Raw genomic sequence first — 15522 nt, 5'->3', positions numbered from 1 at the left:
AAGGTTTGATAATATAATGAGCCGGTAAACACCTAAGTTGCGAGAGTGGACACGAGCACAAGTAGTTCATATAAAGGAACATGCTGCTAGAAAGACACTATAATGTGACTGGTGTGGTGATTATAAATTAAACCAGCGCCTTCCTATTGGTGTGATAAGCAGCGGTATTTGCTATCAAAACTATAGTTTTATTTTTTTTATATAGCATTTTACCGGACTCGTGTAGTGCCCGAGGCGGGCACAACCGTCACATGGCCGTGTTGGCGACACCTGTCGGCGTGCCTGTGAAACTTTGCTCCGGCATCGAGCGCAGGTGCAAAGGCAGCGTTTCCGGCCTCAACCTGCTAGTACCTGCTGACTTCCTTCAAGCTACGAGGCAGCTACCTGGGCGGGGCGGTTTGGTGTATCAAAACCATTGAGCACGTGGCTGCGCTGGCAGTTCTGTTCCTGACGCCTCCGAGTGAAGTACTATTCACGGTTAAATTCGGTATCATTTTGGTTTGATTTATGGCTTGACGTACGTATCCCTGATTGTTTAAACAATTAGGTATCATATGTTTTTCATATTAAAATATGTAAATATCTTAGAATGTGTGTAAATTCCGTTTGTTAAATAATGTGTATATTCCCACCTAATGATTTCGTGTAATTACTCAATAAATATAATAAAGTTTATGTTCTGTGTTCTCATGTTTATTTTATTCTAGATAACAGTAGAATAGATCACAAGCATTGTTCCGTGATGAGAAAGACATACATGCAATTAAGAAACAATAAAAAATAGAAATGTTTTTGAGATATGCGTTCGTTTAAATGAATATCTTAGAATATGTGAAGGGTTATAATACTCATGTCTAATGTTAAGTACCTACTCAAGACCACAGATATACCAATATTTCTTCATCTTACATCGTTGACTGTCGTCCAAAGCCTCATTTCCCAACATACATCAAAAGTTGAGAGCTTAATAATACCGAGATCTAATGGAAGGCGGGATTACATCAAAATCAATATTCCCATAAGATTACCAGCCGTCCAATTTAATCTGACATGTATCTTCATTCTTATTACTAAGTAGGAGAGGCTATTTTTCACTGGCACTATGTATTGGATATCAATGAAGATTAGACCTGATAAGCCGTTGAGTCGCTGTTTCAACATTATTTTCATAAGCGTGACAGAGCTTCAGTAATTTTAAACTTATTAAAGTATTTTTTATACCTATAGCTTGGGAACGGCTTCAGCTGTCATCTAGATTCAATTTTGCGTTTTAGGGTTCTTCGTCTTTCGATTACATAACTATTAAATTAATAAGTTTTTGGCAAAAATATAATTATTGGTACAATCACGTCTGAAAATATGGATACGATCGATTTTAAAGTTCGACCGGAAATCCCGTTAAGATTATAAATTGTACGAAGATGACAGCTGTCACCATACCGAAGCTACTTATATCTTAGGTATGTGAAAATGGACTAAATTTCTCTTCTTCACGGATATAAAATAAAATATGGTAATTCGAATTTTGAGTCAATACAAGTAAACAAAAGCAGCTCGTGACAGGGACTTGAATAGAGACCGTGGGGCCCTGGGGCTCTGAGGCCCGCCGCCTGATTGCAGAACTGGGTCAGCGTCTTCGGGAGAGGGGCTGCGACCCCCGCTCTGGATTGTACCTGGTTCAACAGATCTCAATTGCAGTCCAGCGAGGAAATGCTGCAGGCATCATGGATACTTTTGAGCCAGGTACGATGCAGGGTGGAGGCGCATATTAGGTTACTTACTAGTTTTTAGTTAGCTCTTTTTATTTAGTATTTTGTATTTATAATTAATATAGATGTTTGTTCGATTATGTACCCATTAATACATTTTAGGACTTATAAATATTGATGTCATGTAAATACCTATACAACGTGTATTTTTGATGCGATCGCATAGCCAAAGGGTAGTTAGTTTAGACTTTAATGGACACCCTTTCATAGGTTTTATAGTAAACAGACGACTTTTATTTTTCCATATAAAATAATTCCGCAAGCAATGTAACACTAATTTCTTTTAACTCAAAACGTTGCATTTAATGACGCGACGTCACAACTGTCACAAGTCAACCAATTACAGTTAGAAGTTAGAACCTTGTCGCTTTTACTACTAGATACTTGACACGCATCACTCAATAAGCACTGTCGTAGAAGTCATTATGGCATGGTTCTATAGTGGCCTAGGAATCAAATTGGTTGACTGTACAAAATACATTGCTGCTCGAAAAAAAAAATACTCTGGTAGTTAAAACTAAATTTAAAAAAATCTGAATCGTTTTAAGCATTAAAACTTACGTTTAGTTTAAGTTTGCGGTTATATACAACATTTCCTATTCAATGCTAATTTAAATATTTTTTGTTACAGGTAAACACCAGATTTATACAACAAACACTTTTCTTTCTTTTTTGTAAGTAAACAAGATCCGTTCTTTATCTCTTCATTTATGTTTATTGAAAATTCTTTGTTATAACTTCAGAAGAAATGAGATCAAACTCTGTTAAGTACGTACCTATTGCTTTTCGAGGTAAATATTTGTGTGAATTTTGTTGAATGTTAAAATCCTATACTTTCTGAGAAACGTGCTTATTCAGAAACGTAAATTATAAATTTAAAAGTGGAAAAATTACTGCCTTGGTCGTGATACAGAGGCCGTGAGTTCAAGTCTCACCAAATTAAATTTATTCTAAGCTTAATAGCATCGTTCGCAGACGTTCCTGCTTGTTAAAAATTTATTTACGTAAAATATAATCCTAATTCGATTTCAATGTCACTAAAGGACGCTCGCATAGATGTAATTTTTTTATATTATTACAAATTGTAGTTACCCATATGATAGTTAGGGTTGTCATACGTCCCGTATGTACGGGACTGTCACCGTCTTGAAGTATCGCTTCCCGTATTTTACCCGTTCAGTTTTTGTCCCGTGCATCAATACCGTTGTAGAATACGTATATAAATGGTCACAATCGTCTCTGTTTAACCATTTATGTATTTGCACCCCCCTAACGCCATTACTACCCCATTGTCCCGTATCCGTTCCGAATAATTATGGCGACTCTGCCTATAGTGCGAATAACAGCAATTTCCTCCGACAGCATAACTCGACATGTGTGAAACTAATGTCCATAATCTTTTTTAATGAACCAACCTAGAGATTGCATTATATGTTAACGTAGTGGCACCACTGGCACCAATGACCGACAGGAACCCAATAACCGGGGATATCACCGCGAAAATCGAAGTTCGTCAATTTCGGGCATTTTTCTCTGTCACTCTAATTACGTCTTAGTGAGAGTAAAATAGAAAGGTCCCCGCAATTTGCGAATTTCGGTTTTCGCGGTATGTCCCCAGGAGCTGCACAGTGTTGCCATATTTAGAAATCGGTCTCCTACTCTTATTTTCTTGGATAAAAATTAAAATTTTGGTTATTTGTACCACTACGTTACCTAATTATGAAAACAATTACAACTTATGGAAGTATTGTAACAGAAATTCTTATATGTTTTTTTTACTTAGTCGCCTTTACTAGTTATATCAGTAAACCACACTTTTAAGACCTCCTATTTTATGAACTGTACCGCGGCGCGTACTATGGTGTAAGTGACTTGTCTCAGTAAACAATATTCCGTTTATAAAATGACGTGATTCTCATCTATATATATATATATATATATACGTCACTTTATTTCCAAAACTAATGTGAATACCTATCAGCGTGAAATTTCAGTGACAGGTAAATATGAATATTTTTATCAGAAATATGTAAAACACAGAAAGTCGGAAAATTAACACTTGTCTCAGTATATTACGTTCTATTTATTTCTGTTCGCAATGGTATGACCAAAACGTAGTGATCTTTGGTATGACTTCTGGCTAGACCAAGATAGAAATACTTGTATCCTATTTTACTATCCTCAATACGAAGTATAATCCTTTCCAAGGTTGTCCGAGGTACAAATTCGCATTTTCTTTTCGACTGTTTGCATTATTGCTCAAAAGTCAGTCGCCTGTGCTAGTGACTCTTATGCGCACAGCTGAAGCTTAGATGCTATTTCGTTTATAAAGAAATTTGGATTGTCATGTACAACTCTTCTTCCTCCTGCCCTTATCCCACGTTATGAGGGGTCGGCACAACATGTTCTTCTCTTCCATTCTCCTCTATCTTTCGTCACCTCAGCACTCACTCCTTTCTTTCTCATATCCTCTTTCACACAATCCATCCATCGTTTACACGTAATTAATCCAATACCTGCAAAGAAAGGTACTACGTTTGTTCTTGCCATGTTATCCTAATAAGGATCAATTGGCTCTTCTTCACACTTACACATTATAATAAAATAATATAATAAATAGGGTCCAATGTGAAGATCAGGCACACCTAGGTACCTCTGACTCGTAAAGGTTTTTTAATTCAGATCCAGATCCATTTCAAAACTATAATTACTAATATGTCACAACTATCCAAGTAGCCCACATTGTCCCACTGCTGGGCAAAGGCCTCCCTCTTATTCTTCCACGTGTCTCTATCCTCGGAAGTCTCCCACCAGTCTCTGTCAAAGGCGTCAAGTTCGTCCCGCCATCTCCGACGAGGTCTACCGTGACGCCTTACAACCTGTGGGACCCAACAGGTGGCTGTTTTGGCCCACAGGTCATCCGGCATACGGCAGACGTGCCCTGCCCAGTCCCATTTTAGCTTAGCGGCAGTTTCACCTACATCAGTTATTGCAGCTTTGGATGATTACCTCACCCCGCCGAGGCAGGCGGATCATCACCCGAATCTCAGACCGATTAGCAACGACGTGTCATTATGTATATGTCAGCGGCCGATCGTAAGATCACGCAGATCGTAATGTTCAGTGTAATGTTTTGACGGTAGTCACATTAAACCAATAGATAGGTAGGATAGGTTCGTTAGTTTGCTTCAGATGCCCGAAGAGCGGGGCTTCGTCGACTCAGGGAACAAGACAAAGATTTTCACGTTCCACGATATGCCTAGGAATTATAAGAAGCAGATAAGGAGTTGCAATATGGATTAACTCAATTATCGATACTTTTGCCGAATAAATATTGGAACTCTCCACCTGTTATTAAATTTTGCCCCCATAATTCGGATCTGTTTCTTATTTCAGTGATAAGTATACAGATATGTTGTGCACACTAAGCTTTTATTTCGGTACTAAGTATGGCGTGTGCTTGTACCAGTAGCAATAATTGCTCAAAAATTGCTCTTTCTTATATACATACTGTGACATCGTAAGAAATTATTTCAAATATAAAAATTCAATCATGTTCTATCCATCCAATACTTTAATATGAAATATTGTTTTCCCAATTCTGATATAAAATGTATCAGATCAAACCGACAACGTCGCAGGCAGGCAATTCGTTTCGTATCGGTGGTCCAATGTTTCAATAAAATTGGGTTTTGGCTTCGCGGTCTGGATCTATACCTATATATAAAAGTATACTTGTAGTTAACACGCTTTTATCCTCTTTACAATAAATTATTAATTCATTTTTCTCAGAAAATTCCTGAAGGTCATTTTAAAATTGAATTGACCTGGGCATGATGAGAATCGCACATTGACAAACGCTGATCGAGCAGAAAAAATTCATCAGGATGACAGATGTTACAAAGTGTCACGTGACTTTTTCCATGCGTTATTTAAGTTACAATTGGGGTTTTCTATCGACGATTGTCATTGGCTAAGCCCCCAGATGAGATATATAAATATCAGCTTCTTCTCAAGTCTTCAATTTCATTTGAAGTGCTTCTCAATGTTCAAGTTTTGTTATAACCAGATAAAGGAAAATTATGTTTATGGAATTACGGCACAAAATATTTACAGTAATAATACGATAGATAGTGCCGAAGAGAAAATCAGTTTGTGATTGGTCCAGTTTCCTCGCGACTAGAATTCACACGAAATACTGATAATAAACGTGCTGAAACAATATTTTTGTGCTATTGTTTTTATATTAAATCCTTTTGTCTAAAGTTTAAATGTTCTTGTTGTTGTCCGTTGTTCCAGTTTTAAGTGTTGGTATTAAGCCGGTAATGCTGGAAGTTCTGCCTTTTACAGCTGGCGCGGCAGCAAACTAGTTTGCAACTTGTGTCACATATAAGGCGTTTTAAAAATAACTGAATATTTATTTTTACTCGTAATTTCGGCTTACACAGAGTTTTGAAGGCTTATAATCCAACCAAAACTTCGTTTTTATTACATTTCTAAAGACATAATACAAAACAAGTTTGGCTCCGTTACTTAATTTATGTTGTCTTAACTTTAAGGGTACAACTTTGTAAACTATTAAAAAAATCTGTTGACTTTACCAAAAAGATTTTTGAGCATTCCATCAAACAACGTAACTTTCCAAAGAGAATATTAAAATTTTAATATCCTTACAAAAATGTTACAATGTCAACTTTCCATGAATTTCAAAGGAATGTAACTTTTTATCTCTTGGACTGACTTATTTAATTTCAAGTTTCAAGGACCAAGACCAAAAAGGATACATGTCAATGAATATTGTCAAAAGACTTACGTCTTTATTCTTATCATAACAGAGTTCAAGACTCTACCCAAACGCAACCCAACGGATCACAAACTTTGCCATTCTTTAGGTCTTGAATATTAAGAAGTTCTATAGATCATCGTGGGCAGATGTAATTTGAGTCTAATGTAAAATATCATTGAGTTGAAATTCTAATAAATCTTAACCTTAGACCAATACCTACCATAAGTTTGGGTCCTCGAAGTTTTCACACTAGAGGATTGGGTACGGAGTACATATTGAGTGTGTTTGCATTTGGTAAATGTGCTTTAAGTCGTCGTATATACACTTTAACTTACTTATGTCGTAATCAGATTGTAGAATCGGCAAGTTCATGAGATTTGGCCGTTTATTTCATAAAACGGTTGCAATTTATGAAATTGCTGATCACATTATGACTTTATGACATGGCTTGATCTGATTGATGATTAATCTTTGTTTAACAATAAAAACATAAAAGTACCTACACATTTTGGGGTCCTGACTTGAGTTTGCACGACGGATCTGAAATGTGTGGAAACAACCGTCCATAATTTCATATTTCGAATCTGGATTGCAAACCCAACTCCTGACATTAAGACATTAAAAATATATAGCCAAAATGTACCTGACTGTATCTTTAACCAATACGTAGGTATGGCCAATTCTATAACTAACTACAACATTATACATCCTTTATGATTCAACAATTATCTTGCCCCATGTTGTCATGTAGATTTGAAAATAGGTTAGGGTTTGTTTATTCAATTAAAAGGTAAATCAATGAGGTATCTTGGCAAATAGTTGTCCATGTAAGGAACCTGAACACGATGGTATTTTTTTTCTGCGTCGGTAATCTTTAGCAACTTTAGTTCGTCCTTCGATTTTATTCCTGAGAAGAAAACTTCTCATAAAGTACAACTAATAAAACAAATATCTCAATTCTTGGTTCTGACATAGTTTCTATTAGTTTCCAACTGAACTTTCTCCATTTCGCCGAATGTTTGAAAAGAGATTTCGCAACTCGTTTGTGGGAGAGGTTTAAGGTTTACACTAGTTTAAATAAATCCATATCAGGAGTCAGGCACTTGTTTTTTTATTATTGATGAGGAATTCATAGTTGTCCTTGAATTAATCCTTGATAGTTTTAGTTAAAAACAAAAAAAACATTTTTTTTTTAGTTAAATGTAAGGTGAAGGGGCGAAGTGCGCCTACATCGCCTATTTCTATCAGCAGGCGCACTTATGCAAATGACATCTAAAAAATTTTTGGCGGGCGCCGGATTCTGCATTGTGAAAGATAATTTGAATAATACTAATTTAGTAAACTATTAAATAAATATTTATTATTTGTTGCCCGAAAATGACAACATTTGCATAATGAAACAATTTACAATTGAACGAGAGCCACTAATTCATTTTATCAGTAACATTTCCATGACGTACTAATTTAAAAACTCAATCATAATAAATAATAAATAAATAAATATTATAGGACATTATTAAACAAATTGACTACGTCCTACAATAAACTCAATGAGGCTTGTGTTGTGGGTACTTAGACGACGATATACATAATATATAAATACTTAACTACTTACATAGAAAACACCCAAGACTCAGGAACAAATATCCGTACTTATCACACAAATAAATGCCCTTACTAGGATTTGAACCCGAGACCATCGACTTCATAGGCAGGGTCACTACCCACTAAGCCAGACCGGTTGTCCATGGTATATACTTTTTATTAATATAATTCTGATTTAGAGGTTTCTAATTGTATGATTTTTTTTGTAAACTGAATAGTTTGTGCGAAAGACGCTTCCAAAGTGGCAAAATGTGTGCCCCCCCCCCCCCCCATGTAACTTCTAAAATAAGAGAATGATAAAACTAAAAAAATATATGATGTACATTACCATGCAAACTTCCACCAAAATTGGTTTGAACGAGATCTAGTAAGTAGTTTTTTTTAATACGTCATATTTTTTTTTTCATCAAACCCATACGTGTGGGGTATCTATGGATAGGTCTTCAAAAATGATATTGAGGTTTCTATTACTAAGACTCCGCTGTCCGTCCATCCGTCTGTCACCAGGCTGTATCTCATGAACCGTGATAGCTAGACAGTTGAAATTTCACAGATGATGTATTTCTATTGCCGCTATAACAACAAATACTAAACGCGCACGATGAAAAATACTAAACGGTTAAAAGGTTAAAAATGACCCGTTGTCATTTCTCTTATGTGTATTTGAACTAAAATGGCACGTTTAGCCTGTTCCTACGATATATTATGTTTGCTCTGAGGAGACTTTAGATTCAACAGAGAAAGTTTAATAGTTTTAAGAGTGTAGTAGACGACCGCTTCTCCATACAAACGTAGTCCCCATTTTTCTTCGCTGGATATTGACATTTTTACACAATTTTATCTGTGTTAAATACGGCTATGACTCTTCGTTACACTTTTTTATTTATTATTTTGAGTTAGGAGTGAAATACAAATTCTATGCAAATTAACAGCTACCAGTTATTACAATAATTGAAAAAAACCGGGCAAGTGGGAGTCGGACTCGCGCACGAAGGGTTCCGTACCATTATTTATAAAAACGGCAATAAAATATGTTTGTTGTATGGGAGCCCCCCTTAAATATTTATTTTATTCTGTTTTTAGTATTTGTTGTTACAGCGGCAACAGAAATATATCATCTGTGAAAATTTAAACTGTCTAGCTATCACGGTTCATGAGATACAGCCTGGTGACAGGCGGACGGACGGACGGACGGACAGCGAAGTCTCAGTAATAGGTTCCAGTTTGACCCTTTGGGTACGGAACCCTAAAAATCGAAAAACGAACACCTTCGTAGCTGTATTTAATATATATTGTTCGTAGGTTTATCAAATTATGTAAAAATACTTTCTATACGAGTAATGTTAATTCCAAAATAGAGGACTAGGAATACGTTTCTTCGTCTTAAAAGGGAAGAGGACGGCCGATTCTCCGTACAAATGTAGTCCCCATTTTCCTCTCTGGATATTTATATTTTGGAAAATATTTTTATATAAATTGATGTACATTAACCATAGCTATGCCCCTACGTTTGAGTATTTTCGAAATTTGTATTATTATAAAAATTAAGAGCGAAAAACAGATAACATATACGAAATGTTAAATGCGTCTAACTCCTATAATAATTAAAAATTTGAAAAAAATCTAACGTAGGGTTATAAAAAAAATAAAAATAATAAAAATAAAAAAGCCTTTAATTTCTCGAACACAAAAAAAAATAAAAATAATACTTATAACGTAGGGACATAGCTGTGGTTGATATACAACAAATTGCGCAAAAACATTTTCAATAATGTTAAAATCCACAGAGGAAAATGAGGACAACGTTTGTACGAAAACACGAAACGCGGTTTCTCCACTTTCGACTTAAGGGCAAAGTTTAACAGGCTGAGATTGCTCTTATACAATTAAATTTAAATCAACTTTTGAATGGTGGATAACGACATATCCACTGTTATATACCTTTATAACTTTAGGAAACTGTTCGGACGAACGATAAGGGGGTGTTTTATTTGCGAATAACTCGATTACCGGCAATGCGAACAGTCAGCGATCAACATCGTTCGTCTTACATTTATTCACATAGTTACGAAACGTATTTGTTATAGGGCGTATAATATAGAATGTCAATGACTTATTTCGCAACCTATTTTGTATTATACTTACCGAGTATCACAACCTCCATAAGGGACAGTTGCACTAACCACAGTTGACGAACTGACCAAATTCACTTAGCCCTATGAAACTTCTCATACAATAAAATTTTACGAACTCTTTAACGGTGAAAAATCTTATGGTGCAACCGACCCTAATACTCCTGACCTGCTAGCATGAGTTGCGTTCTCGCGCGGAGTCCATACTTGGAGTCGAGCAAGATGTATGGGGTATCGCGCAAAAGCAACTCGTGCTAGCAGGTCTTAAAATGTAACCTATACTTCCCACGCTCAATCCAAAATGTGTCCTATGTTAATATCCATATGGTTGGTGTTGCAGTGGCGAGTCCGCCGGGCGGCGCGGGCGCACCGCGGGAGGAGGCGCCGCGCCCCCCTCCGCCCCCCGCACCGCGCAACGGCACCCCTAGTAAGCACGGTCTATTAGGAACAGGTGGTTATCATGATGTTTCTTGTCAAAATTGATCAGCATTAGGTAAAAAAACGGTATAAAATCAGATTTTTTTCTTACTTACTTTTAGAAAATGTCATTATAAATGAAAACTACCATTATTTCACTAAGAAAAATGTGTTATATTCAAGTATCAACCTGTAGCTATGAGACAAACAAAAGGTTTTTTTTTTAAATTAATAACGATGTGCCGCAGTAAAAATTATATAAACGTATTTGGGTGAATCAAATTTTAGAATACTGATTTGGTGTCTCCAGACTCCCTAGCACAGAAAAAGATTTTTCAAAAACTATGTTGTTTTTTTATTTACTTTTTTGTTTACAAGGCCATTATTAGATTCATAAGTAAAGAATTAACACATTAAAATTAACAACTTGATCAGATAAAAGTTACATTTTGTACGGTAGGTAACGCAGCAGAAAAAAGATTGAGGTATACAGCTCACAGAGCCACTAGTCTAACTTGGTCTACAGATTTACAAAGGGTAGGTCCTGCGGTGATTTAGAAAAACCTGTAGAAAATTAATTATTTTGAAAATCTCACAACCACAAGAATCAGTATAGATTTGCGACCTGTAGACGAAAACATCTGGACATACGAAAGCATTTTTGCCCAAGCTGAAACGCAGATCGTCGCTAACGCTAGGTCAAAAAAAACTAAAGTCAAAATCATGATAGCCACCTACAACGTGCACGTTATTCTGCCGCATACCTCCTCTGATCTTGCACTTTTGCATTCGCAAGTTACCAACCTTATAATTTCGTGATTTATTGTTTCGATTGTGAATTATGTTTTTATTAAGTTCTATGGCAGATTTTGATGTTTTGATGGGAGTGAATAAAATGATACAAATATTTTTATTCATTAACTTTTGGTTCCAAAAAAATTTTGGTTTGACCTGGGTGCGTAGCCAACATGCCAATCGATTACGCTCCGTAGCGAGGACGCGCAACTGTCACTGTCGCACTAATATGGAAGAGTGACAGAGAGACACAAGGCGTTTCTTTATCGTAGCGCAAACGATTGTCACCTTAGCTAGGCACCCGAAACTGTCCTGTAAAAACACGGAATAATTATATTATGAGCCAAACGATACAATAACTTTGATAGAGCTTCTATCAAAGATTATTTAAAAATATTTTTAAATTTTTAAAGAGACATCCGACACAGGTTTAATTAAGCTAAAAATAATCACTTTGAAGGAACACGTAAATTATTGTTTTTTTTTTCTTCATAATATTGCAAATGAAAATCATTCATACACTGCAATTTATAGTAACAAACAATTACGATTTTATTATGATACGTGACGTTTTAAAATCCCATCAAGATACTAAAAGTCTGAGAATATCTGTTTTGACTATGCTTGACCGTAGCATGGCCACTTTTAAATTATCGATGTTGTCTTCGATATTGTTGCAGCAATTGCAGCGTTTTCTCAGTCGTTTATTGGCATGTTGTTATTTTATTTTGTGTAATTTTTCTGTTAAAAAGCGGGACTCGTTCTTCAAATAAGTACTTGATTATATTTGATGCTCGAATACCGCTCGGAACGACGAATATGCCTTGATAGAACTACTTTTATTTTATTACTGTTTTTAATTTTTAATTTGACAAAAGACCCTGTGTGCAATTTGCTAAGGGATCGAATATGGGTGACCTTGTAATGCATAACGACAGATTTTTGACACAATAATAAAGCAGTCAAGTGGCGGGACCCCGATAGGTGGTCAGCGCAGTTTAAGAGGATTTTAATAAATCGTCGATTTAATTTTATAGATGAGTGACAGTATACATATATTAAATAATATATCGTTGGAATCAGTTTAAATAGGCTTAAGTAGTTGTGTCAAAGATGAACTGTAAAGTTGCACCACAACGCCACCATGTCCAATTGTATAACATGCATATGTTGTGTCCTGCTGCTGGGGCGCCATGCAAGGGAGATTCTAGCCCTCGACCAACCACATTGTCCTCGTTGCGAGGCTGAAGGCTGAGCTGCAGGCAGATAAAGTTAGGAAACGACCCAAAGACTAAGTATCTATCCGACGGGGCAAAGACCTGAAAGCATTTCTTATAGGCTACGCAATAAATAAAAGCCGAGTTCCTCATAAAGCCGAAGATGCAGAGCGCGAGGCGCGATTTTGTTAGAGCCAAAGGAGTGCAAGCGTATAGATGATGTGCGAGTTTTAAAGCCCTAGGAAACCGCAGGGCGCGTTCTACGTAGTACTAAAATACCGAAATGCGAACTTTGAGGCTGAAGGATGAGTTACTGCAGAGCCGCCTAATTCTTAGTCTTATAAAAATAAAAGACCTGGCGGTCGAGTTCGGCGCCCTGTGAAGTTTGAAGAAAGTATACCAGCAAGTTACGCTTCCAAGCTCTGAAAGCTGTTGAGCTGAAATCATATCATATTGATTAAATTCTACAGCTCTGCTCTCCTGCAGGTCTGTCTTCGGACTTGATTGGAATTTTGATTTTCTCTCGAAAGCCTCGCTTTGGACCTCGTACTGAAGCTCCAATCCGACGCTCCGGGTAGTCAGTTTTATGCAGAGTTTGGTCTTTGGCCTTTTTTTTTAAAGCACAGCCCTCTGTCCTTGTCCGAGTTCAGTTCTTCTGAAGCTCGTCTTTTGGCCCCCCATGAACGCGCCCCGCAGAAAAGCTAACAGCCTCGCGTTTGGTTCGACTCTAAGCTATGCTTTCCCGACTTTGGTGTTCGGCCTGCATGGAAACGGGAAAGCACCAAGGTCGGAAAAGCTTTGGGCTTTCGTACCTGGGTCGTTTTAAAGTTTTCCAAAAAAAATCGACTTAGAAGAAAGAAAGTAAAAAGACGTACAAATGCTGTGATGGTACTCCCTTTTGTTTGTTATGGTATTCATTAACAGCTCCCGTTCAGGTCAACCTAATATTGTGATGCGACGGACGGGTAACTACGGAACCTAAGACTGAGCATGGCCCGCCACGCTGTGGGCTGAAATTCGGGTCTCATTGACCTAGAAACTAAAGTTGTTATTATAATATTTTTTTTTTATTGAAATAGGTTTTGCCCAGCATTGTAATGGTAACTTTTGAATTTGGGACGAGTCGGCATAAAGTGTTGATTTATGATTTTTTTTATGTATAGAGCGTGAACAAAAACTCAATGTAATTCAAGAACCGCAAAAACTACCGTCATATCCTCGCAGATGGTTATTATACCACGAATTATTTGTGATATTTTGGCATATTGGCGTTTTTTTATCGTTGTAATTTTAAGATTTTTTTTATTGAAATGGGTTTAAACGAGCAATTTTATGCTAACCTATGTATTTCAGAACATTTAATATGAAAATGATCAAGTTATATATTTTTTAATGTATAAGGGTAAATAATTCTAGAACAAGATATCTCGGAAACTGCGGACGATATTACGGTTTATTTTGCGATTTTTGAAGTAAATTGGTTATTTGCTCCTGCTTCATAATTTTTTTTCTAAAAAAATAATTTTACTATTTTATGCCAAATCGTCCCAAATTCAAAAGTTACTATAACAATTCTGGGCAAAACCTATTTCAAAACTTCAAAAAAAAAAATAACAACTTTGGTTTCTATGCCAATGAGAGCCGAATTTCAGCCCACAGTGCGCCATGCTCTTGGCCTGTTTTTACTATTTTTAAACGACTTCAAAATTTCAAAAGGAGGAGCTTATCAATTCGGTTGTATTTTTTTTTTTTAATGTTTGTTGCTCCATAACTCCGTCATTTCAGAACCGATTTTAAAAATAATTTTTTGTTTGAATTTATATATATAGATTGGTCTCGTTTTTATCAAAGCTCACTTCTGATGATGGGATCCATAAGGAATCGAGGGAACTCCTCAAATGTTAAAGGCATATATATAGTATTTTCATCAACAAATCAAGTATTTACATTTGTAGAAGTGACATTTGATGAAGTGGAACTGCTGATGATGAACAGAATAAAACTCTTCAACGATACATAGTTCACGTTTGGCAATTTGTTCTCTTTGCATGTTTGTCAAGCAGTTAGGTTTTTAAGGCACATTTTTATATTTCTATCCTATTTAGTTTTTTTAATAATTATCTGGTGCTTTATTTTATGCATGGTGTGAAATATTTATTTTAAATACAGTCGAATGCCCTTTTGCGGGTATCTTACCAGTCCACCACAGGGCAAATCTGAAATATGTCAAGGTAGGTGCAGTGACAAAAAAAAACATGTTGCCACCTTTTCTACATAATTAGGCGTAGGGCACTGTCTTTTTAATTTAATTGTATGAAATCCAAAATCAACAATAAGTAATCGTTCTTTCACCGGTCTATCATTGAAGTCGGTTTTTTTTTTCTTAAAAATTATTTATAACTGCAATTTGGGTAAAACGGTTTAAACAAGGGTGCCAAAACTCAATCTCGCTCTATCCTGATCAAGTGCTCGGGCCGGCGCTGTTTTGATCCAACCAGTCACGGGTTGACCGCCACTTGTCTTGAAGGGTTAACTGACAATTCAAAAAAATGCCTCCAAATTCTCAGGTACTATTTATTTTTTGACAATTACCAACTTATGTACTATTGTTGTTAATTACGGTAAACTTTGGTTGCTTAGAATTAAGGAGTAATATTGATAGTCGATTCTTAAGAATTAGGGAGATGATTTTTTGCTTAAGAATTTAATGGTGTGCTTTCAACCTTAACAGGAACAACAACCTTAAAGAATCAAAATAGGTTACCCCAGTTTACCGGTATTTCCAATCCACTGTTACTTAT

The 15522-nt window shown here is 36.2% G+C and overlaps 1 protein-coding gene across 3 annotated transcripts in view; it reads left to right on the top strand.

The window, feature by feature from the left end:
• LOC133518075 (dual specificity calcium/calmodulin-dependent 3',5'-cyclic nucleotide phosphodiesterase 1) overlaps positions 1–15522 on the top strand; it is a 298642-nt gene that overhangs the window by 208788 nt on the left and 74332 nt on the right. Inside the window, exon 1 of one of the 3 annotated variants that reach the window (XM_061851648.1) lies at positions 10227–10719. The exons of the other annotated variants lie outside the window; for them this stretch is intronic. Coding sequence (XP_061707632.1) covers positions 10617–10719 — 103 coding nt within the window. The 5' untranslated portion in view covers positions 10227–10616. Of the gene's footprint in view, positions 1–10226; positions 10720–15522 lie in introns of those variants that run through there. 3 annotated transcript variants of the gene reach the window in all.

This window comes from Cydia pomonella, chromosome 5 (assembly GCF_033807575.1).
Source record: "Cydia pomonella isolate Wapato2018A chromosome 5, ilCydPomo1, whole genome shotgun sequence".
NCBI classification, from domain to species: Eukaryota; Metazoa; Arthropoda; class Insecta; order Lepidoptera; family Tortricidae; genus Cydia; species Cydia pomonella.
The sequence above is the reverse complement of the archived record's forward strand: the minus strand, read 5'-3'. Positions and strand labels throughout refer to the sequence as shown.